Source organism: Agelaius tricolor, unplaced genomic scaffold (genome assembly GCF_023055355.1).
Source record: "Agelaius tricolor isolate 1412-34295 unplaced genomic scaffold, bAgeTri1.0.p SCAF_6, whole genome shotgun sequence".
Taxonomy (NCBI): domain Eukaryota; kingdom Metazoa; phylum Chordata; class Aves; order Passeriformes; family Icteridae; genus Agelaius; species Agelaius tricolor.
Genome location: NW_027269266.1, coordinates 40,833,696 through 40,859,879, shown reverse-complemented (window position 1 = coordinate 40,859,879; position 26,184 = coordinate 40,833,696). Strand labels below are relative to the sequence as shown.

Here is a 26,184-nt window from a genome sequence, read left to right as displayed (position 1 = left end):
AGTTCCTGATAGACCCTCATTTGCCCCTGTGGTGCAGAAAGCAGCTTAGACAGCCTCGAGGGCAGACCATGTACGCTTCCCTGGAAGGCTCTTAGTCGTTCTTTCCAAGTTTGGCTCACAGGGCTGCAGTTTGTTTTTTTTTTTTTTTTAATCTACTTGTTCACTTTTTTCTTGTTACACACTGCTAAACCAGCAGCTTCCTTGTTCTTAGTTTCATCTCTGTTGTTTTTCACGTGGTTTAAGGACTTTCTGGACCTAGTTCTCATTTTCTGCTGAAAGTTTTGTTAGGCTTGTGGTTTCAACTGGACTTCCCTGCTTGGTTCCTCACAGTATGTGGAAGTTGAAAAGAAAAAGCAAATTATGCAGATCCTTGCTGTTCTCACTCTGTTTGATGCTCTGTGACACCAATGTTTTAAAAAGAGAAATAAAATATTTGAACTTAACCTGGAGAAACCTCCGATATGTTTTGAGTTAGTATTAGAAAGATGCCTTGAGCAGTCGGAGGCTCACTGAAAGATTAACCTTTAGAAATAATATTAGTTTTTCTTGACAAGAAGATAAAATCTACAAGGTGGTATTATGAAATATTTACTTTTGAAAAGGGATAGCTTTGTATTCAGTATTGCTGAGGTAACAAGACAAGATCTATCTTGTGTTTGGAAGAAAAAGAACAAAAATGTGAATAATTAATTTCACTTAATGGCTTTCAAAGCCCAGATGGAAAACACAATAATACTTTGATTCCTGTGTGAAAACAAGTTTTGTAAATACTTTTGTGACCTTTTTTCTTTCTTTTTATGACCTGCTGCAGAGACCAGTGTGGTTTGAATACTTTTTTTAAATATTGTTAAGTGCAGTTTATTTAAGACAGTATGTGGTTTTTTTCCCTACTTGCTGTCATCTTTTTAGCAGTGTCTTGCAGAATTTGCCTTAGGGGTGGAAATTTTTAATAAATATGAATTCCTTTTTATGCTGAAGACCTTTTGGTATACTGCTATATCATTAGAGCAGGTTCTATAAGAACATTGGCAGCTTTATTCGGTTTGCTACTAAACAAATAAAAAAGGAACCCACATGCATTTCTTGTACTCCCTACTGGAAGAGATAAGGTGAATTTCAGGAAGAAAAGAAAATAAACTTGTTTTGCTATTTCAGTTGTTGGAGTGTATTTTCTAAATGAAAAATAGAAATCCATCACTAAACAAAATTAATACTAGAGTTTTATTAGTGTCTTGGAAAAGATGTACTTCTAAATCACTTGTCCCTAAGTTATGGGTAACTTTGCTTTGTTTAGGTTGGGTCAGGGTTAGGTTGTTTAGGTTGGCCCCCTGCCATATATCTGGGAACAGTGGCAAGTTGTTGGGTGATTTCCAGGGCTGCATTCTACCTTTCAATGTTATTTTTTTCCCCTCCTCTTAATCCTGCTTCATTTGAGACATGATATATTAACGTGATTCTATTTATAAGTCCTGGGGTTTTACTGAAGTTGCATTCTGGAATTTCTTTCCCTGGTATTCTGATTTCTTAGGTTTGCTATAAGAACAGTTTTTTCCCTGAATAGTTACAGAAACATACAGAGATTGGACAGTGAATTAAATACTGTTTCTGTTTGCTTGGTTGGGGATGGAACCCACCATGTACATTTAGGTTAAATAAATTTCAAACCTTTTTTAACAGATTAGCCTGTGTAAGACAAGCTAGTAGTTTTATAAGGGCTTTTCTTTCCTTGATTAATTTTCAGTTTCTTTCTGCAAAACTGTCCCTGAGGGAATAGGAGTTGATAATACAAGTTGTCATAACTGGCACTTTAGAAGATGTTCCTGTGTCTTTTGTAAATTGCTTGTGTACAAGCCATTCGCCTATGAAAAATAAGGCAGCTTTGTAGCTGTCCATACTAATACATTTGAGATCAGGATTTTTGTCTAAATTGGTTTTAAAGACTCTGATTTGTGTACACATGTTCTTGCCAGAATACTAATAGATTAGAATGCTGTATTATTCTTTTAACATCTGGAACGGATTCCAGAAGCTGTTTTATTTTGTGGAAAGCACTGCCCTCAACTTCATGACAAACCTGGCCTGGCCAAGAACAATAAGGTACTGCAGGAGTTATAATCCCACCTGTGTTGTAGGTTAGAAACATGGTGGATTGACACACATTTGGTTTTGTTTTTCTGAGCCTAGATCACCTGCTTCCCCTTGAAGCTGTCACTGTATGGCTCTAGAGTAACCAGGTGACAGTATAACAAGATCAGTCTGTCTCAAGATTTAGTGCAACCCATATGAATTTTATTACAGGTAGACACCTGGTAAATGAATTTTTATTTTTCTTCTGGAAGTTATTGTGTAGATGTTGAGTGCTGTGAACATCCTTCCTTAATTAAGATTTTAATTTGCAATGTTGTTTTGATTATCTCTGATATCAATAGGTATTGTCCTATTTACACAATACTGAAGTAGGACAATTTTCTTGGTTTTGACTTCTACCCAGAAATGTGTTCTCATGTATAAAAGAATTCTATTTTCATATATGTGACATAACCCTTCCAACTGCATCCATTTTTTCCTCTTAGGCCAGCTTCTGGACAATTCTGATGCAGTTTTAACTAAGCACCAGTTTTACACCAAGAGCAGAATTTCAGTCTGTCCCACTATGTTCTGGGCCAAGTACCTGACAGAGAGTGTACCAGGCTGAATCTTCTGCTCACAGAACAAGTTCAGCATTCACTCATTTTGCAACCTGGAGCTGGAGAAACTCCCTGGAGGATTAGAGAGATGTTAGTTTTTTCTGTGGCCCTGCAGAGATATCTTCCAGACCAGAAACTGCTGTTGTAGGTTGCAGGATTAATAAAATTAAGTTGTGCGATGTCTGCACAGTTCTGGAAAGAAGAGACATGAGTCTCTCATTAATGGTTTCTCACTCTCTTCTCATTAATGGTTTAAATGGCATTTGTACTGCCCAAAGCCAGGAATCGTATTGAGTATTGCTTTGTTTAGAGGGAAAAATCCAATAAAAATAGATTTCCCTTAGTGGCAGATCTCTTGGTCTACTGATCTCTGATTTGATACAACTGCTGTAAAAGACAGGTATGGCAAGACCTCCTCTAGAGAGAAGAGTATGCTTTTGTGGTGACTGGCAGGAATGCCAGCTTCCCTTAGGAGCTTTTATTAAGTGTTCCCAAAAATGGTAGTTAAAGGCAAGTTTTAAAAAAAGTTACTTGATAAACCCACAAAGCCTGGAGGTAGAGGCTGTCCTTTACATGCCTATGACTGACTTCTCAGAAGTCTTAAATACAGATAGAATTTGCTATGGAAGAACTGGAACAAGTCTGTCTTTTCACCAGAGCTCATGACTTAGACCTGGCTTAATCTCACTATTCTGTGTGTGGCTGTACTGTGAAATTTATCACAGCTGCTCTTACACTAACCAGTGTGAAGTGGACTTCCTTGCCTTCTGAGGGCTTCTTCCACAATGAAAGGAGTGGGTTTAAACTTGTGTCCATGTGGGAAACAGCTACTTTGACCTCTCTTAAAATCCAGGATAAGAAAGCCTTTTAGAAAACTGGTAACAGTTTAAGTATGAGAGAATTATACTTCAAGACTATCATGGGGATTTTATTTCATAAGAGATTGAAAGTACATCTCCTGCCTACTGAAACAGGTACTAGTGCTCCTCTTAGATAAAGGAGAAAGTTTAATTTGAAAAAGTGCCTATAAATTATGTTAAGTGTTAGAATTAACAATGTGATAATTCATGCCTGAACACTTAACAGTGTGAAATCTTTCTTACTTGGGCAATGGTTTGAATTAAGTTAAAGTGCCTTTTGAGAACTATTGTTTCCTTCACAGACTATTTTGGAAAGTTACAAATTTCAACCTAGAATGAAAGGCTTCTATGGGAAAACAGATACAAATCTGTGTCTCTAATTAGTTTGACATTTGGGTAGTAGTTGTCCTAAGTAGTCTACCTCAGGGCTTTAGATGTCTAATGTGTGAGAGACACTAAAAAATAATTTATGAGTGCCTCTCAGTAGATAATTAAATCCCAGGTGTTGTGTTATTTGATGTGTATTGTGGAAGGTTTTTTTTCTAAAAGTAAGTTGCTTGCTGGTAAAGTATGTGTACAGTACACATTTTGGGCACATCTTTCATTTGCTTGTCTCTTGTAGCATGGGGGGTTTTTTAACTGTTTGTTTGGAGTTATGTCATGGAAGGGTTTCTTCAGATGCCCCTTATTGGCCTTTCCCCTCTAGCTTCTGTTTTGATCTTCTTAATCTCCAAGTTGGCTAATACAGCAGAAAAGGAAGGTGAAGAGATGAACGTGTAAATAAGTTAGCAGTGCAGGCTCAAACTCAGGCATTTTTTATGCTGCAATCAAGAACTATTCTAAAGAGCTTTTTAATTCTTTCCAAACATGAATTTTTTTTCAATGAGCATTTTATTATTTATGTTTAAACTACGCAGTCACTGGATTTAGGGATCTGTGGTAGGGCCTGGCTAACTCATTAGGTAAGATGCTGGTTAAGAAGGCATTGCTACATAGAAAGCAGAGAAAATTTATGTCACTGATTTACTTTTTCTGTGATCCTTGTCTCAATGTCATTGTGCCCAAATAGTCATTTTTATATAAGCTGACAGCTAGGGACTTGGGAGACTTGTTTGACTCTCTGTGTAAGGCAGGGCTAGTTTCTTACTGCCTTTCTCAAGTATAAAATGGAGACATTGCTCCCATTGTAACCATTGCTTGTTCTTGTCTATTTTGGAGAGTAAGCTCTTTGGAGGAGAGACTAATACATATTTGTGAACAAACATATTTTTATGTGATTCTGATCTAATACAGACACTCCTGAAACAAGAATACTAACTGTGATTGCTCCTTAGTTGCTCATCAGAAAGAGCAAAAACAACAAAACAAAATACACAAACCTCAACAACCTTTCTTTTTAAAGTATAATTCATTAGCGTGTTGCAGTTTAATGCTCAGTTTTCAAACTCAAGACAGTGTCTGCTTTTTTTTTATGAGTATTGCTTATGTATATTAAAGGGCAGGTCATGATTTTCTTTGAACACTGAAGAAAAACCCCATACCTCTTAAGCAGGTGTAGATTCTTTTACCTTCAGTAACCTTATGGATGAGTAAAGCAGTGAAAACAGGTAACACCCGAAGTGAACGGTGTAATTAGATAAGTAAAAACATTTGAGTTACTGTGTCATTTTTTCAAACTGCTGAGGTCAAACTGTCATTCAATCTATTATTTCCAACTGCAGATCCCTGTTAAAATTTATTTCAAGTCTATGCTCTGTGTGTGTGTGTGTGCATGCATATGTGCATCTTATTAGCATGATCTGGTTAATGTAAGCAAGAGGTTTCTCTTCTACATGCAGATGTTTAAAATAGTAACTAACCAACTTTCTCAACAGTTTGACTGATAGACCAATGCAGCAGTTGTAAACAGCAAAAAAAATAGGAAATGCTCAGTAGCATTCTTTACCAGGGATATTTAAAATACGAGTGATACAGAAAATATGAACAGTGTGTTCAAATAGTGTTGTCTTAGCTGTGAAGAAGCAAGAATTACATTTTCTGCCTTAGTTACTGTGGTAGCAGTGGTGCAACATATCATTTGAAAGTTTGGTTGGTTTGGGATTTATGGATGTTCTTAAAGATTTTGTAGAATATGTTATGGGTGCTGTGTACTCTCATAATAGAGGTGAAAGACTAAATATAGACAAATCTCTCATTGACATATTTAAAGCATGCAACTCAATAGCTTTTCTTCACTTTTTACTGACGATAAATACTTGGGGGGTTATTCTTTTTGACTTCAGTTCTGTCTTTTTCTAAACTAATAATGCATCTTCTTTACTGTTCCTCTTACTAGGCATTTTGGATACTTTCTTCACAGTGCTACATTCTCAAATGCTCTTAAAAGGTTCTGTTTTAGACATAAGAACTTCTGCAAAACTAGTGGTTGCATTACATAGGTGTAATGCAGCACATTTTCCCAAAATACATTTTCCCAAAATTTGTATGCTGCTTATGTTAAACACTTAAATTATGTTAATACTGAGGAATTTAATGGTCTCATTGCAGTGTACACTTTTGAAATTAACATTTTGTAACCAACCCTTGGATGTCTCTATATTTTGTAATATTCTCTTTAATTATCTTAAATGTCTGGCTTATTATGATCCAACACCCTGGTCTGGCCAATAGTCCATACATTAAGGTAAATATTCTCCAAGTTGGAAGAATAAATGGATCAGTGTAGAGTGAACTTTTCTTAGCTGAATTTTCCATTTAAAAACAAAAGGCTGCTTTATGATAAGCAGAGAATGTCCATGCTTTTAGATAAAAGGTTAATCCTTAAAGAAAATTCTTTTGTTCTGACAATGAGTGGTATTTTTAAGCCAGACTTTTCTAATAAGTTCTGTTCTTATTCATAAGCCATACTCCTACTCTGGAAAAAAAATCAAGCCAAATGAACAAAAACCACAAAAAACCATCCCCAAAACCCTGAACAACCTCTCCCCAACAAATTCAAATAACCAACCAGCCCTCCTAACTCGACTCTCACCAGTTTCAAGTGAATGAAAGTAAATGAGTGCATTGGTTAGATATTTCCCTGCTGAATTGATAAATGATGTCATCTATGGAGGACTGCTATTGTGGAGAGATAAAGGGGGAAAATACAGTGTATAATGATACAGGAAAATCTGCTGTTGTGCTTAAGTAATAAAAATTATTGTTGTGTGATGAAAAAATAGATGAAAAGCACAAGAAAACAAATATGCTTTGAAACCTTTGTTCCTGGCTTTCTTGAAACTGTAATAGGTAAAATTTTCCTGTTATACTGAGTAATAAATGTAATAATAAGTACTTTTGGTATATAATTTAATGCTGCTGTCAAAAAATGAATCATTATTCTGTTTAGAATTAATATATAAACTCCTGGGAACATTCCACATAATAATATAACATTTTACTTACATATATTCTTCCCAGATAATCTTCTTTTTTGTCATTGATTGGTTTTCCCCTTTTTTTTTGTTTTTGTCACTGCTACCTCTATTTCTGCAGGAACAAGTAGGTTATTGGTAAGTATTTCGACTAAATCAGACTTTACAAAGTTTTGCCTTAGTGAGGATCTCTTTTTTTTTTTTTTTTTACCCTCACTTACTTTGGTAAAAACTTTGTAGACAACAGACTAATTGTCTGTAAATGCTGTGCTTTCTCAGGTCTCCATTATCACCTTGTTTGTGTAGTAGAATAATAGTTCTCAGATTCTCCGAGAGACTTTGTCTTCTGCATGCTTTCAAGCAGCATCATAATCTGTGCTGTCTTCCAAGATGCTGCCTTCTCCTGGGGCTTGCTCCTTTGTTCCTGTCTGCTGCGTTTCAAGTGCAGTGTTTACTTTGTCTCTCCCATTTCTTTTTTTCGTGAGACCTCGTATGCATTTTGGCCAGTTTGCTCAGAAGACTTCTCTGCGTCCAACAAGATGCTCTGTTTCACGTGTTCAGTTTAGTCATCCTTGTCAACCATTATTCAGCCATTTTCACATCATACCTCTTCCCTTTTAGCTATCATTAAATATATTCTCAGCATGGTATAGCCACCCTCTCCTCTCTTGTTATCGTGCTTCATGTAATTTTTGATCAGATTTGTTGTGCTGTACAGTACAAGCTTTGAAGATATTTACACCTGTGCATTTTGAAAACCCAGGGCTTCTGATCTTGGAGCAGCTCTTCCTATACTCCCTTTTCAATTATGTGATTTCAAATGGAAAATTTTCTTTAACCCTGGTATGTTTTTGAATGTAGTAACTTTATTGACAGTGTGAAGTAGGGCAGGGAAGTGTAGACAAACTGGTTCCCTGCACTTAAAAATTTGTAGTTGTCTTGCCAAATTACTCAGTTGCCCAAGCAGTGCCTTCTGACAACAGAACACAGTTGTCCTGTCTGTCTTCCTCCGCTTGTATTGTGAAATTATGAGTGGAAAGACCTTTTTCAGGTGTTTGAGAAAAATCTTGCTCCAGGCAGTAAGAGAAAATTGAGGGAGTAGCAAAATTCAAGAAGAAAGAAAAAACCAAATGTATAGGTTCAGGAGAGACTGGGAATGAGAGAGAATTCTTCCTCTTTGAACTGAGGTCGGTGAGTTAAGAAGAAAAAAACCAATGGGAATATGAGGTATCTCTGAAGTAAGAGTTTTCAGGCATTTCATTTGCTTAAAAGTTTTCAGACTTCCAAGCTGGCCTGCAGTGGGTTGTTTGTCATCATAATTGAGCTAGATGAATGTCGGCAGGATGATCTTGCCTGCTGAGTGTAAATAAAATACATTTTTGCATTGAACCATTGACTGTGCTTTCTGACTGCTTGCTTTCTGAAGAAGGTAGTCAGGCTCAAAAATGTGTCCACCCTGGCTGAACTTCATATTCAGACAACAGCTCAGCTCCCCAAGGTTTCACCTGCGTGGCAAGTAGCTCCACTTGTGTAGAGAAGCCTCTGAAATGGTGATAGGGTTACTTTCTTCCCATACTCCTTATGCTACCCTGCTGGTGAGGCTAGAAGGGGACCTTGCTCTTGTCTCTGCTTGCCAAAGATCTGATGATGGAGAGAGAAGAAAAGTGTATTTCCTTTCTTGTCCTTGAGTCAGATTTTGGAAGGGAGTCATCACACCTACATGAAAAAGAGAAGTGTGTTTCGTTGGGTTCTCTCCCCTTCACCCTCCCTTGGGAACATACAATGGAAGTGAAAGATATTCTTCTGGGCAAAGTCTCATTGTTAAGGGGAGTTTTTTGGTTGCTAGTTGAAAATGTACTTCTCGAGCATTGTAAGCCAAAAGCTAAAATCTTCTGGGTTTAGGGTGTGGGTGGAGCCTTTTTTATATGAAAACAAAAGCTTGCTCCCAACCCGAGTTTATATTCACACTTGTCAGTCTTCAGCTACTTCAGATCCATTGAGAGACTTGTGGTGTGGATCTGTGATGGGAAGGGTGTGATGTGTTTCAAATGCGGGTAATGAAGTAGTAAGTTGAAGAGTGAATAAATGGCTTACAAGTCACTTGAAGAACTGTTCCTGTTTATGTGCTTGTCAGTTTGAAAGTGCAGGTACTGTAGGACTTTGGATGGCAGAGACTTGAGCAATCCCTCCTTTAGCTTGACTGCAGATCCCTATGGGACTGGGGGGATAACACTGAACCCACAAAACAGGTGGAGCTAAAAAAGTCTTGTCTTTCTCCCCTTGTTGGGTGCTTGCATCGATCTGAAATGTCACTCTTAAAAGGCTGTTCCTGTAATAACAGCTGTTCTTATTGTTCTGCTTAAAGTTAATATCAAGCTTTCCTCAGGTCTGCCTGTAATTTCATCTTCTGGTTTGCAAGATATATTAAAATTGGGCTTTTTTTACTCTCTTAATGGTTGTGTTCATTCAGTTTCTAAAACTGTGCAGCTGTCAATTATAATCATCATTACATGATAATTTTACATTGGTATTAGACACCTGAATTGTGTAGTTGATAAAGGCTTTGTTTATGAGTCAGAAAATATCTTATTCAATTGATTGTCTTCATTCTGTACTGCATTATTTTTCAGTGATTGCTACTGAAGATCTAACTTTTCTACTTACCAAGATGAAGGGAGCTGAAGAAGTTTGTAATAAAATTTTGTCTTTCATGACTTTTTGCTTAGGAGATGAAGTATTATCTAAACATATATTTTCTTATTATTCTGTGGACTCCTAAACTAAAATAGTTCATATTTGGTTTTATTCCCCACTTTATATATCCCCCTTTCCCACTGAGTTCTGTGGGACATTTAAATCAGAAAACAGAAGAGAAAATCCCTTGTTTCCCTCAAGGAATTCACAGATTTATTTACTTCAGTGTTATGGCACAAAAGTGGGGAAGAAAACCCCTCCGGATTATGAACCTGAAATCAGTAAGTGCTTATTTGTTCTTACTGTGGCTCTGTTTTCTAGAAAAGAGAGAGCTTAGAATGTTTGTACTGTGTTCCTTATTTCTGTTTGATTTCATATTCTCTCCCAAAGTGAGGGGAGTATTTCTTTATTTCTTTTCATCTCCAGAAGTCTTTCCAGGTGGTGCTGTGTTCTCCTGGCTTAGACAATTGACAACAGAAGGAAGGATGAAAGTTAGAGAACTAGGTGTGATTTTTCACTGAGACATGTTCTTCCTTAACAAAAAACTTAAGTCCATAAAATGTCAAACTTTCTCTGAGTAGCCATTTCTATTGCCAGCTACAGCACCTAGAAATTTTCCTGTAGAAGGTTCCCTGGCAATTGGTAATGCTCTTTTTTCTTTTGCTTTCTAACTTAAAGACTTTTAAAAATGTTAGTTCTTTGTTCTTGAATTTAGTCTGAAATAATTTTCATATTCTCTTTGATGGCTAGGGTAAACTTGCCAGGCAAGATCTTAGCTGTGTTAAAGCAATAAGCTTTAGTGTACAAAACTGTGGTTTTGAGCTTACAGAATTACTCATTCTCTTTTTCCATTTCAGCTGTCTGAGGAGAAGAGAGAATTCTGTGACCATATAACTCTGATAGACCATGTGGCCTTTACTGAACAGTTAGTTTTTTTTTTTTTTTAACTACTTCAAATTTTACAAATTAGTTTACAGAAGAAGGGAGTAATAGAATTTTATCTTGACCAGGACTGTTACTTCACTGAGAAGCTGAATTATTTCCATTTATTTTTCTGCTGTCCTTAAAATTTTACTTCATAGTCTTCTACACAGTTGAACAGAAAAAGGAAGAAGTGGAATAAGCAGAGGCATTATGCTTTGACTTGAAAATATTTATGCTATTTTGATGTATATTCTTATAAGCCAACTTAGAGAATTTGGTCCAAGTGAAAAAGTAGGTGGATGCTGAAATAGTTGGGAAAAAAAGATCCTACATCTGCTTTAGGAAAGCAATTCAAATCAAATATCACAGCGGTCTGCTTTGGGTTTGTTTTCAGTCAACTTCTTTTTTGGAGGCTGGGCACTTGAAAAAACTAAATAAAATTCTAAACTTATAAGCACTATGGAGGGCAAAATTTGCATTCATAATTTTTTTAACAAGTTAAAAAACCACCAATAATGGATTAAAAAAAAGACAAATAAGAGTTAATAAATGAGAGCAGAAATATAGCACTAAAAATGGACCTGGCTAGCAACGGTTCTGCTGAAGATTTAGGGGCTGTTGTGAGACATGAGAGGAATGAGGCAATCACCTGTTGGTTTGTTGAAAATGTACCAACCTATATATACACCCATAAAAGAGATATCACTGTGTATAGATAGATCTATATATACTAACACCTTGTGTAATGGAACAATGTAATAGGTAAGTATTAATTTATGCTTAGAACTTATGAAGTCTTAGCCTGAAATCTCTGCCCAGTTCTTGGCAGTGCACCATGGTAAGATTGGAAAGAAGACAAGAAGAGCAATAAACATTTAGGCGTCAGGGCCTGTGAGGAAACATTAGAGTAACCTGTTTGTTTTCAGGCTAGGTGAAAAAGATAAAGGGTGCACACTTCCCAGTGTCTATGTGTGTTTTATACTAAGCAGAGTTACTGACTGTTCTCTGTGTCTACTGAACATATAAGAAGTAACCAACTCTTATTTGTGTGGTATTGTTTCCTTTTTAGCATTATTATGCAGGCTTTCTTTGTGTGATAGTGATTTTGCATACCATCCTCATACATCAAATTTACTGGATGCTGTGTTTCCAGATTGTCTGTACTTCTTTTTTGAAGTACCAAAGAACATGTGTGAATATGTAAGTAACATTTGTCAGGCTTCTTATTCTCAAATACACTTTTTCTAAAGTGTGTGGATGCAAGGATTTCTCTTACAACTTCTTTAACTGCAAAACAAGGTAGATTTATCCATCTTATTTGAAAACACAAGGATACAAAGACTTAAAATAGTAGTAGGCTGCATACTTTAAAATAGCAGCTGCTCCCATTCTGCTTTTAGTTTGGCTTTGGCAGTGTTCCAGTTGATGTTTTCTGCTGAAAAGTTACTCTGATCAGGCTCATTCAGTCTTTTGTGTTGGTGCAGGTTTTATTTGTGCTTACTTCTTTCTACAACTGTTTAATATTGTCTGAAAGGATCATCCACTCTTCTGTGCAAGTCTAATATGTTTCTTTTTGTGCAGTTCTGTGACACTCTGCACTGTGTTGTCTGGAAGCTCTTAGCAGTTTTGTGGGGTTTTTTTCTGTACCACAAAGTAGATATTCAAGAATAAGTGCCGGCATGATTTTGTAAAAATCTTAGCAATCCGGGAGTTTGTTTTTTCGTTTGGTGTTTATGTTTGCTCTGCTGTGCACTGATGTGCAAACATAAGCAGCCTGATGTTTGCAAAGCAAGGCAAACACAGTAAGGCATCGCTAAGAGCTTGAAATTGGTGCTGATGGAGTGAGTGGCCACCCATCAACCTGTCCCTGTGGGTAGTTCCCAAGTCTGCCAGAGAGGAAAAGCGTGAGTTTGGTAGATGGATGTCAGAGAATATGGGATTTCTTACCCAACTGGAGGTTCACTTGCAAAAGATGGCAGAGCTTGAAGAAAGTGATACATTCAAGAGAGAATGAGACAGAATTCACCTCTGCTATGTCCTAATACTGAAGCAGGTTTAGTTATTTCAGATTTTCTCTGTCACCTTGGGATTTTTTTAGTAGCTGTGCTGCAACTTTCTGTTCTGTCTCCATTTCTTGTAATTGTTTTTTTTTTCCCAGGATTTTGGTTTTGTTTTAAGTAATGTGTTACTTTCAGTATTGTACTCAGGGTTGTGAAACTAGATGGTGGGAGCTAGTAAGAATTTGGCTCCCTGCCCTCCTAAGGATGCAGTTGCAAAAGTCAGCTAGAGGTGTGTGTGCTTGCTCAGTTTTGGTGCTCAGTTCTTTAGTGCTGTACTTCTGTATGTAGGAAATGGGGTGAGGGGTGGTCCTTCAGTTGATTTAGGGTGTGTCACAGCCTGAGTTCTCTACTAAGGGAGAAGGAAGGACTTGGCAGTGATGTGCTGACAGTGATAACGCTGATGCAAAGGTGATAGTTGTTATCTGGGACAAAAATAAGGGATGCTCTGAAATCAACACCTTCCTAAGAGCTGAATTTTTACCTAGAACTGTATATTATCTTTTGTGCTGCCCTTGTAAAGAGAGTGAGAAAGTAGTTGATTGAGTTTCATAGGTTTTTGGAAGACACTTCATGTGATGCTACCTCATCTGATAACTGCTTCCACTTTTTTGTCCAAATGTCTGTGAATTATCTACAAAACCCAGTAAAACAAGTCATGTAGAGAGCAAGTTATTTCTGACCCATTGCTGATTGTTAAAGTCATGTGAAATTTTCTTTAAGTTATCGGAATTGTTCCTTGAGAAGACAGTAAAAACAAACATGGGCTATAAATGTTGTTATCCTGCTGGGCAGGGGTACAATAGAGTCTTTGTTCTTTCCCAGTACTTAATTGTAAACTGGGTCATGAAACTATTGCCTTCTGATTTGAGGAAAGGTAGAAAAAGATGAGCTTTTTTAAGGACCTTCAACTGACTTGTGGACAGTGTATGTTGTTTGCTTATTTATATTTTTCAAATACAGTTAGACTAAAGTAAATATTTTGTCTGTAGTCAAAATAATAGTTCTTTGGGGTTACCAAAAGGAGTTGGAGATGGTAATTTCCTTCACACAAAACTTAGACTATGCATCTCTTGGGGAAGATGGCTAAATCCAGGAGCTGGATTGCAGCTCAACATTGTGAAGGCATGAGAAATCAGATTTCACTTGTATTTAAAGAATGTTTCAGCAAGTGTTGTGAGCCTAAGGCTCTTTTTCTGCTATTATGCTAGTCTCTGGCATTCAGCTGACTGTGGTCACTGGAAAACCATATTTTCCACAAATACACCTTTTACTTTGGTCAGCTGAGTTGTTCCTTATACCTTAGTTAAGTGTGATGTCCTCTGTTCTTTGGGTTCTTCAGTTCTGCACACTGAGTAGAGCTACAACAGCCAGGTATCCCAGACTTGCTGTGTCAGTATGTTTGTAGTTGTTTAACCATTACCTTCACATCCCCCCTGACACAGGACAAGCCACAACAAAATGTATTGTTAAAATACGTACTATATTGCTAGAACACAGACTATTTACTACATATAAGGGCAGGTGCATGGTGGTAAAAGCACATTCATCTGAATATTCTAGGGGATAACCTGAAATATTTTTCACTGCTGTCTATCTTGAAGCATGGTTTAAAGTAAAAGCAGTATTATTATTAAATTATCATTATTATTCACTCAAACTCTCCCCAATACTTTATTTGGATTAAAATATTTCCTCCAAGAATTCCTGGGATACATACCTTCTTAACACTGTTAACTTTAACAATAGTTCTAAGGACCTGTTGGTGGTTGTCCCTGCTCCCTGTCACTCCCAATTACATGTGCTCATGACTCTAGGGAATAAGCTGGAAGAGTTCTGTCCAGAAAGCAGAGAGAACTTGTTAATGACTGTCTCAGTGCTTAACTAGCCATGAAAATAAAAGTCAACTTGCTGTAATGCAAACACCCCCTTCTGTCACAGCAGAACTCAGTCTGAAGCATATGAGGAAGTTCGAGGCTTTTTCACATCAAACGGTGTTGTCAATTATGCCTTACAGAAGGTTATAAATGAGAATAATGCATGCGTCTTGAGTCTAGTCAAAACCTAGCAATCAGCAGCAGTAGGGTGATAAAGATTGAGAGAAAATTTACCCTGGGTCAGTTTTTGAAGAAACTTGTAACAGAACAGTAATGGGTGGTGGGTTTGGGTGTTTGGAAGACTGAGCTACTAATTTTGATTTTTGTCATGTTGAGGTGTAGCCTGCTGTCCTGGTTTAGGGCAAATTTGGGAGAAAACCTCTAAAGGGGTTCTTCTAGAAAGCAGATTCAAGCGGCCTCTCCCCTAACTAGTTTGGGAAAACATTTCCATGGAGAAAAGTAGAAAAAAACCTGTTTATTTAACAGGCAAAATGAACAATACTAAACAACAAACTGTTACTGTTCTGAAGAGATGATAAATTCAGAAAGTCCTCTTTGTGGGCTGTAGCTGAGCTCACTCAGTCTGTTACCAGTCCCTCTGGTAGTGTCCTGGGCCTGGTGGGCCACAGGTGTGAGTGAGCTCCTGGTGTTTTTCTGGGTTCTTCAGTCCACAGCAGGTTTGAACAGTTCCAAGAAAAAGAAAAAACACAGTCCAGGGAACTTCACTGCCTCAGCTAGCCCAAAACTAACTAAAAGCACAGGAGAGCTCTCTCGCTGTCTGTTCTGCAGACAACACAGCCCAGGAGCAGGAATGTGGGGGAGTGAGTGCAGTATCTGAAAACAAACTCCATGCTTCTTCTCTCCCCACCCTTCACTCCCAGAACCAGTCTTAAAGGTGCAAAACTTATTTCTGGGCTAAACAGACAAATGGGGATGCAATTCAGCATCATAAAGTCACCCCAGGACACCTGTGTGAAGGAGGCTACACAGTGGCTGAAAGGTCACTGATAAAGCTTTCAACAAGCAAATGAATGCTTTCAGCTGTTTTTTTCCAAAAGACATGTTTGGCTATGCTATGCTTATTGATCTGTTGTTTGTAAAAATGTGGGTTGGGGGAGGAGGAATAAAATCAAGGAGAGAAGAGCAATGTTCAAACCTGAAGTGTAAGATTGACACAAAGAACAAATAGCTATGACTAAAATTGAAAACTGGAAGAAGCAGAACTGACTTTATCTCAGGAAGTGGTTTCCAGCACATGTTCAGCTGCTGCCCTGAGTTCCTTATGGTTGTTACTAGCTGTCCTTGCCTGTCCTTGACTTGCTTCCTATGAGCTGCCCATAAGAAATACATAATTTTCTTGATAAGGAAAGTGCAGTGCTTGTATCAAGTGCTAATGCTTCAGGTTAGTTGCTTGATCTACATCTGGATAATAATTAACAGTAAAGATGAAAATTCTCAGGCATCAGTTATTTGAAAGTGCAGCATCAAGCTGCTTGTCATCCTTGACTGACTCGGTTTATTGTGGACTCCCAAGGTTAGAAGTACAGAAGCAAGAGGCAACAAACTAAAACATGTGGGAGCAGGCCCAGATGGGAATGCTGGTGGAAGGTGCAGTGACCTTTTATACAGGCCTGCATCATTATTCTTCACAGCATCAGAGAAGAAGTTGTGCCTTTGTGCTGAAAGTGGATGTAGATTTGATATTTTTGCTGAATGTTATCCTATTGGACAACGCCTGTAGGTCCACTCCTTAACAGTTACTATGCATCGAGATCCCTGCTGGTGTTTTTTTTGTCTCTCACTTGTGTGTTAATTATTCAGCAGATCAAAATCAATCAGGCTCTTCTGTGGATTGTAAAAGTTGTCCAGCTGATCTTGTCCTTTAACTGGAAGATTGCAGTCTTTGGCAATAACATAAATTAACACATTTAAGCACTTTTGTCATAGGCTGTGATGCAGTTGCATCACAATGCAGACTGTCTTAATTATTCTTTACCCCATGTTGCCTGAGGCAGTGACCTCAAAAGCTAAACAAGGCTATGTTTGGCTAGGATGAGAGCAGTCAAACAAATTCAGTGCTACAGGAAGTTTTAGTGATTCAGTAGGTGAGGCAACACCCCTGAGTTAATATTTTCCCAGGGCCCCAGATGGGTATAAGATGCTGCAGTTTGTATGATGAGATGTAAAACCCAGATCCTTGGTTAAAATTTCAGTACAATTCCCAGTAAAAATGAACATGTTAATTCAGGATTCCTGCCCAAGTTCAAATTTTAATGGCTCTGTCCTCTGCACATTTGTAATTTCTGTTTGAGTATAGTCATATGATCTCTTGCTCCCGCCCTAAACTGTTCTTAAGTTGTTGAGAAAGTTTGTGTTCCAGAGGTGCTGACAATGTTTCCAGTTGACAACAGAATGATTTCCAGAAACAATGGTCCATTTTGAGATCTTTTAAAATCAAGGGAATCTTATTTATGTAAGAAATGTCAGGTCAAAACTGAAAATCCTCCAGGATTTCTTTTTTCTTTATGTTTATATGTGCAGAATAGCTTTTTGGCTTGAATACATATATTTGCTACATGGTTGAGTATGCTTACGCTTACATATTTTTATTTTCCGTAGGATTCAAGTGCCCTGTATGTTCAAAATTTGTATCTTCTGATGAAATGGATTTACATCTTGTGATGTGTTTGACAAAACCAAGGATAACCTACAATGGTAAGAAAGAAGTAAGCTGATAATTATTTATTCATTTTAAACATTGGTGTGATTATAGTCCCTTACTTACTAAGATATTCTGGTAACTAGTTTGGTGGACTCATAAATTATGTCGTTGTTTTGCTTGTAGTTTGTTTTCTAATTAATTCCTAAGAACTTGGTCTTTGTATACTGCATGCCAATATAATTTGCCCTGTGTCCTGCGAACATAAAATTATTCTTATTTGAATGTGTTTATTCCATTTTTTGACTACTGGTCAGTGTGTGCTTATTGTCCAGTTGAGATATGTGTAGCTTACACCTCCTTTCATCTAATGACATCAAGTAGTGAGGTGGGTCAATTGAGGCTCCTGGGGACTTTATTAAGGACTGTTACTTTTGACATGCTATGCATTTGCACATTATTCAAGAAAATTACATTTTCTGGGAGGAACTAAAGAACTTCTCCTTTTCCACTTGATTCCATATGTGATACTTCATAAAGACTGGGTATATGTTTTTGTTATTTTAATCAAACTGGCCAATATTAAATCACCTGTAGTAGCACTGTTTTTTTTCCCCTACTACTAAGCTCTCCTTCTAGGCAAGCTTTGATGCAAGGCAAACAGGACTTTTGCCACTGAGATCAAACCTTTCTATCACTGTGGCTTAGGCTGATACTCAGTTCTACGGCAAGCACAAAAAAAGGCTTGAGGAAACAAGGAATTAGAAAGTCTTACTGAAATTTTAGTTGCCTGCTTTGGCAGAAAATCTTACAGTGCATCTTCAATGAGATTCTTGTTCACGAGTCATCAGATGTCAGAATAGAATGCAGTTAGAAAGAAATTGTGGAGAGGAGAGGAAGCTGGGCTTTTTTTGCAGGTGAACAGCAAGAAGCTGAAAGTTGGTGCTCACAAGTTACATCAGGGAAAGATCTGATTCAGTGTTAAGTAGAAATGTGACATAAAGGGGGGTTGGGGCAAGGCACTGGAAGAGGTTGTGCAATCTCCATCCTTGAGCAATTTAGTCTAACTTGGTCATGCTTTGAGTGAGGGGCTGTCACCAGAGATCCCTTCCAACATGGATTATTTGCTACATAAATAACCTGCAGTGTCATGGGCTCTTTGACCCTCCAGGTACCTTGCTGTTAGGGTATTCTACACTGGACCATTTTATTGAAACAAGTCTTGAAGAATGGTTGGGCCCATCTTATTTTTTGGATACCATAATGCTATCCATACTACTGGACCTTAACTGCAAAAATAATTTGAAATCATATGCTTAGAGTTCAGAAGTCCATTTGAAAACACAGTACTTAGGAAAAGTAAATACTTCTTTTTTCTTCCTGGTGTTACCACACATATATTTGAGAAGGTTGACTTCATCTAACAAAGAGGGCTTTTTTTCCTCTTTATTTTTCCTTCTTAAATTCAGGTCTGAGCATTTTCCAAGATAAGGTGTGTACTGAGGGATGTTGGACATTGGAGAGAAGAGAAGCACACTAGTCACCCCAGTCAGGACAGGAAAATGCACTTGGGATCAGTTAGGGTGGAGCAGGGGGAGGCAGACTGGCAGAGAACAAGCTCTGGCACTAATCCACCTGATGGGGGGTGCCCAGATTTGACTGAAATCCTTTTCCCCTGCTGCTTCCTACAGGTACATATGAGTGCACTCAGCTGACTAACTTTTGTTTGAGGATATGGCAATTACATAATGTAACCTCTCAGTATTGTTTATGATGTTTGTTTGAATCGCAATGGTGATATATTCTTATTCAGACTCCTTTTTCCATCTTGCATTGTTTCAGCTTACACACGGCTGGTTGGAGTCCCTTTGGGCCATTTTCTTACCTTTGCACAGTTTTTTAAGTCAACAGATGAGCAGAAGTAAAACCTGTGAGTGGCAGCTGAAGCCACTCTGGATAATCTGCAGCATGACAAAAGTGGTTGTGGGCAATGCAATAGGAGTTAACAGCAGCATGTCATCTGTTGCCTTAGGAGTGTGTCTGCTGTACAGTGAGCCTCAGAAACTGATTCTAGGAAATCGTTATGTAAGTGTGAAATAAGGAAACTATCAAATTAGGTAAGCTGGCTTGAGAGAGATACTTAGAAGTATGGTCTCATTTTCATGCACTTCAGAGAAGTGTGCATTGATCCTTGTAGCTCCAGTTGGTTAGCTCCTGGAGTCAGGGACTAAAGCTGAAATTATAGCCTGTAGCTGGCTATTTAAATTACTGCAGCATGAAGAAATTGAGGATATGGCTTCTAAGTTGTGCAGTGCTCGGTTGTTCCTTTGTGTTATAGTTGTGGTCCCTTTAATGAGGCTCATGAAAAAAATTAACTAGCAAGTTTGGTAACTTAATGCTGCTATGATTTCAGGCCCAGACCTGCATATGATTGTCTATATGCATGCATTTTTTTCTTGTCTGTTTTGCTGTTTGTCATCATGAGATTAGTGATGAATCGGCCTTTTTGCCATAGGCCAAGGGCATCTCAAGTTTGGTTTGAGAGAAGAAAAGATGCTGCTGTCAACTTTTGATACCTGCTTCCAAAATAGAAAGCATCTCTTTATGCTTTACTTTCTCATTGTTATCTTGGCCTCATGCCATATATACTAGAACAAAGCCAAGCAGGCATCATTTGCTTATGTTGGTCACTGATATTTCCCAGTCCTATTATCACTAGAAGGGAAAATATCTTTTTTCTTTTCTTCCTTTTTTTTTTTCTCCTCATCTTCTTTTAGCTTTTAGTTTTGTGTTGCAAGGGGTTGAAGGGAGCCTTAGACTTTGCAGGTGCAGAAGTATTTAGAGATTGAGCAGTTGGATTGAACTGTGCTTATGTCTAGTTCTGTTCTAGATGTCTTTCCTCATGGTACTGTAGATGTATTAGTTGCTTCTAAGAAACACCAGGGAGCAAATTGTATGTATTTTGTCATTCTGAGAAGACAAACCTTTCTTTTTAAATATGAGTCTGAGGCATACAGTCTCCCCCAGAAAAAGGTTACAAGACTGCTTAGCTGTGATTTCAAGTTTAAATAAATTAATGAGTCCTCCCAGCCAATCTCTAATTGCTTTCTGAGCTACCTTTGTGCATTGCATTTGGCAGTCGAAAGGGTCAGTGAACTGCAAACTCGGGCAGCTGTCTGATTTACATGTGTTTTCTGAAAGAGTGGTCACAAAATTGTCAGTTTTATGCTGGAAGTTGTGCTGATTTTCATATAAATATATCAGTACATTTTATTAGCCTTATTCTTTCAAAATCATGTGACTTGCCTGCAACAGAGATCTCATTGCTGACTGAATTAGGCATTTTAAAAGAGCTCTTTCTTTTTTTCTGTGGAACTTTGTTCCACATTCCTTAAACTACTTGTGGTGCTCACACATGAACCAATATCTAAGCATTTTTATACAAAAGCTGGTTAAATGAATGGTATTGTGCAGAAAACATCATGGTGTTTGGTCATGTTGTCTTTAAAAACCTTTCCTAGCAGTTAGCAAATGCTTGCTGAATTGTTGAGGAGCCAAAGTAGGTCCCATGCACTAGTTAACCACAGGTTGCCAAAAGCCAGTTTTTGAAGAAAGTGGGTTACTTGCTAGTTGACAGACTGCTAAAATATTGTGTAGCCATACCTAATCCTTTGAGCTTCTCCAGAGTGTTAAATGAGGCCTCTTGCACAGTCTTGTTCAAATTTGTCATGGTGACAAGCAGGGAGCCCACTTAGGGACTGCTCTCTGAAAGGTGTTGCTTAAATTGTAGCCCCATGTTTTGGTCAGATACTGGCATTTATGTAAATTTTCTCTGTGCTTTGGAAGCAACTTACCTTAAGCTCCTTGCTGATGATTACAGGTGCCTGGTAAAGTTTAGATTTTGAATATAATTATTGTGTTGTTGCAATATTAATACAGCTTTTTTCACTGGAAGATGTTTTATAAAAAATTGAGGAGACACAGGAGAGACTCATGACTTCAGATGCTTTGCAACAAACATACCCAATATCCTCTGATGAAACCCTGCAGTTGGTTCTGAAATAATTCTGGTTTTCATTTTGAAATTCTTCTGTTTGTTTCTCAGCACACTTTGTGAGACTCCGTTAGTTTTATTATGATTCAAGGGCCCCTCAGAGGGCAGGGATAGCAGCCTGGCAGCTGGCCAGATGGGGCAGCCAGTGACCCTGGAGGGCTGGGGAGAGCCAGTCAGCTCACTGGGCTGCTTGGCTGGCCTGGCGAGCCGGCCTGTCCTCTTTCAAAAGTTTTGATTGAATTAGCACATTCCTGTGGAATATTTTGGGTTTCATCAAGTCAGCACTTTCTGTTGGAATGGTGTTCTACTGGAAACTTTCTAAGCCGATCTCCTCAAAGCTGCTCGCTCAGGGGTGGTTCTGCTTTGACATCAGTGCTGCTCTTGCTCAGACTACTCTTCATTTAATTCACATGTGGCAGAGGGTCTGACTGTTGGCCAGCATATTTACTCAGGTTCGTTTTAAGGGGAAAAGCTTTCACTAGTGTAATTCAGACAGGACCAATGTTGAGACATCCAGTGCATGAACCACTGAAAGTTTTTTCATTACTTGAAGTAAGAACTTTGTAATTTTTCTATTTAAGTTACAATAAGTGATTTTTTTTAGACCTATCATATTAAAAAACAGCTGGAGATCTGACATCACTGATAGCAGGGATTACAGATATGATTTTATATTAAGAGTTTATCCAATTTCTTTGAAATGGAGAATTACTATGTGGAAAACTGTTATAGACAGAATATGAAAAATGAAGGTATGTGTACCAGAAGGAAAAACAGGAATGGAACTCAATGTGCTCTTCCTCTCTGGCAATGTACTTTGTTTTCTGAGGTGTTTGCATCACCAGGCACAAATAGTGGAATGTTCCCATGCTGTCTAACCAAATTCACAGAATCACAGGATATTCTGAGTTGGAAGGTACACACAGTTAGATCATTGAGTCCAACTCCTAAGTGCATGAACCACACAGGGAAAGAACCCACAACCTTGGTTTTATTAGCACCATGCTCTGACCAACTGAGCTGACCTCAAACTGACTTGGGCCACAACAGTGCAATTGATTCAGATGAACACTGATTTTTGTTTCAAGTTGGTTTGAGATGTTGTGTAAAGTTTTGTCTTGAGAGGAAAGCATTTCTTGCTGGGACTGCCATATGCTGAGGCCTGAATGTGAGCAGAATCTTGAGCTGGAATCTGTGTAAGCAATAATCCTTCTAGAGGAGTTGTCAGCATTGAAATGATGGCCATAACACGCATTTTGATCAAGAGCAGAGACTTAAATACTGGCACGAGTCACCTAAAGGATTAAATAAAAATATTTTGGCAACATTCTTTGTGAATGGGGCTGACCTAATTTTTAGGTAAATTAAAGTTACAACCTTTGTTGATTGCTACCTGTTTCAGCGTCTTTGGAACAAGATAATTATGCCAGAACTTGAGTTCATATTGCTCAGTAGAAGGAAAGAAAAACAGTGCACCTTAATCTAATGTTTGAAGCACCAAAATGCATGATTCTGGTAGTCCTGCCCACTGCAGCAACTTGATTTGCTTGGTAACTTCTGTGCACCAGAGGAGAGTATTCAGCAGGGCTGATGCTCTCAACTGTTTTGACTGATGCACTCAAAACTTCAGGAATGAAAAGGATTATTAACTTCAAGTTAGTTTCTCTGCCACAGTTCCTGAGATCATACCTTGAAAGACCTTGCAAAAGGGCATCTTGCCAGTCTGCCTGGAAAAGCTTAAGCCTTCCTCCTTGTCCTCATCCTTTAATAGGACTAGACTTTTAGCAGAGCTGTACAAAATAATGCTAAGGCAGATCAGTTATTTCATTCCACTTTATCCAAGGTGTAAAATTCTCCATAGATTTTTTTTTTATTCTGTAATTTTTAAAGTTTAACAAGATTCCTGACTAAAAGTTTCTAGTTTCTTACTCTGCCCTAGGTGGTTCTGTGCTCTGTCCTCAGGGATGCTGGGGAGGCAGAAGAGCATAGTTTAAAAGGTAGTTTAACAGAACATGTAAAAAGACACTTACTCCTCTGCTTGCAGTTAAAATAGTGGTATTTACTCTTTCTTTTGATCTTGTGTTCTCGTGAACTTCCTCCAGAGTATGTAGGAGGTTAATTCAGTTTCCCCAATGCTTTAAAACTGTTTTCTTCAGTAGTTCTTGAAAATATAAAAAACTGTTGAACTTTGAGATTTTTTTTTTAATGTGGTGACAGTAGAACATTATTATAGTAAATAAAATTTTCATCTCAGACATTTGCACAGATGTTCTTCTGTGAATTAATTTAATACTGGCCCAGGCTTCTCATAACTTGTCTTTCAAATCATTGTTAGATTTGAGGAGGGAAGAGCAATTATGTTTAAAGTAATGTTTGATTAAAATATATTGACTAGTTTGTACTTTCTGCCTTTAAGAATTGTTGATAAGAGCAGACTTTTACTGATGTTCACCAGTGAAGGCCAAAGATAGCTACTTGTCCAAACCAGACTGCCAAGAGGAGCAGTGGCAAAGTTAATTTCTTCCTCCCTTTGTTCAATAAAGCTGTGTTTCCTTCCCACCATCCCAAACCTCTCCTTCAACAGTTTTTGGTGCCTCACAGAAGAGCATCACTGCAAAAGCAGCCTGTTACATTTCAAGTTTGTTGGGAAGGGAGGTAGTTCATCTCGAAGAGTAATGCTGATGGATGTCACTAAATAAGACCACACTGTAGTTCAACTTGTGCAACCTGTGCCTGCCTAAAGGGAGGAGGTGGGACCTGCTTCAGTGACCCCATTCCAGCCTCAGTCACTGGATGAACTGGGTTAGTCTCTTACAGTGTGGAGTTGCAGCACTTTTAGAAGGTGCAGTCTCTTATCTTTCCTCCACACCCACAAACTGTCAGCCCTTTGCTATGGAGCCAGAAAAGTAAGCTGTGTGTTTGTATTGGTGTGGCTGTGAAGAAAGCTCATCAAATGGGAACACAGTGTAACTGACAGGGAAGTACTTTGAATGTCTGGAGCAGCAATTCCCAGAACTGCAGACTGCCCCATTTATCTCTGCAAGATATACTCATGGAGATGTAGTGGTGGTGGTTGAAGTATCAATATTGCTTATTGTTTTACTTTGCATGCAAGAGAAATGTGGGATATAGATTTGTAAAGAAGCTATGACAGCTCACTTTCATGGTTCAGGTTGGAGATGCTCAGTCGATCATGCTGGATTTTCTTTCTACTGTAATGAACTAAAGTGGATACGCTTTGATCCTGCTGAGAAGGACACACTGCAGAGATCACACCTATTAATATCTTAAACTTTTCTCTGATTTGTTGTGCATGTGACTTACTCTTCTAACAAACCTTTGGGGAGAAGTATTTTCCGCATACTTTCCCTTCAGCCAGGCCTAAATCTGCTAGACTGAACTTCCTGTGGCAAAGCCATGGCAAAATAGCTTCAATGTCACCTAATACTTAATTCAGTTCTTGAGAGCAGGACAATATTTTTTTTCTCAATACACTGGAATTGCCTTTATTTAAATGCATACCTGTGCCATGGGAATATTTTGGATAAATACAGTAAAGCTTTTGACAGCTATAGAACAAGCCCACTTGTTTCTGGAAGAAACAGAGAAAATGGGATCATTCATGTGCTGAATAGCTCAAGTTATTTCTTTTGCTTCTATGCCACTCCTTAACCCCAGATACTTCCGTTGTCTGGCTGTTGCACTGACTGCGCTGCTGAAGTCAAAGGACAGTTCTTGTCCTGGAAAATGACAGGCACACCTGTGAGCCAGGGCCGCAGGGAAGCTGTGCGGGGACACGGGGAGGGGTCCGCCAGCCGCGCTGCTGTGCGCGCTGCTCCCTTACATAATGGCAGCGCCGGGCTGCCTGCAGCCGGGCTGGGCACAGCTCTGCCCGCCGTGCTGTGCTGATGCCATGCGCTGTGAGCGCGCACCATGTGATGCGGGCAGACGGAGCTACCTTCCATGCCTCGCACTTAATCAGTCTTTAGCTCCGAGAGGTCATTCAGAGGATGTCATAAATCGCGTCTGCAACTGCTGCAGTCTTGTGACTGCTGCGAACTTAGCTCCAGGGGAAATAATGCTCCTAGCTTTGCTGGCTTTCTGTGGTAATTCTGCAGTCTTTAAAGCTGATACCTCTAAAACCTTGAGATTTTACTCATTTGCTAGCAGCAGTCTTTTTTTTTTTTTTCTTTTTTTTTCTTTTTTTTTTTTTTGTTGTTGTTGCCCTGTGGAGACAAACCTTGAAAATATCCCTTTTCTAATCATAGAAAATGGATTTCATTTGTTGGATTTTGAAATAATACTATTGGAAATCATTAGGTCTTAAAAAATAAATACCAGAGTACATCTCACTGATCTATGTAGGAATTTCATGATATTTCTTTCCCTAAATTTCTCAGTTTTGCATGAACTAATACAGATTATTTGCAGATCAGGACTTTCTCCCCCCCCCCCCTTTTTTTTTTTTTTTTTTCCTCTAAAGAAGTATGAAAGAATAAGAACTACTCCTTCTGGCTCAGAAACTGCCCCAAGGGCAGATCAGTTAGAAACTACTGCCTTAAATGTCATTTGTAATTTATTTTTTTTCTTCAGATTAAAATCTTGCTTTAAAACCTGCTACCCTTTGATTACTTAAATAGTCCTGTGCTTCTGAGCTGCAGACTCAGCCTTTCAATGCACAAAAGAAGTCAGTCCAGCTTTTGTAGGGGATTCCAGTGATAAAACAAGGCAAACTCTTCAGAAACTAGCTGGGTGAGAACACTGCTAGTGTGATAGAGTACTCTCACTTCTAAACTGGGGATTCTTATCACTGCTTACGTAGGGGAAAGATGACCAGCTTCTAGTTTCTAGTCTAGAATTTTAACAAAATCCAGTGATTCTAGAACAGGATGTAAAACACCTACTGACATAGGTACAAAATACTAGACTTGCCTATTCTATCCTCCCTGGGGGAACCTC

General features: G+C 38.4%; 1 protein-coding gene across 2 annotated transcripts in view; it reads left to right on the top strand.

Annotated features, from left to right (window-relative positions):
* ZNRF2 (zinc and ring finger 2) overlaps positions 1-26,184 on the top strand; it is a 58,829-nt gene that overhangs the window by 14,108 nt on the left and 18,537 nt on the right. The window contains exon 2 of one of the 2 annotated variants that reach the window (XR_011679572.1): positions 17,132-17,238. Coding sequence is in view for 1 of the 2 variants with exons in the window: in XM_071429478.1 (XP_071285579.1) it covers positions 17,132-17,227 (96 nt within the window). In the remaining variant the exon portion in view is untranslated. The remainder of the gene's footprint in view (positions 1-17,131; positions 17,239-26,184) is intronic. The other variant, XM_071429478.1, reaches the window with a different exon arrangement.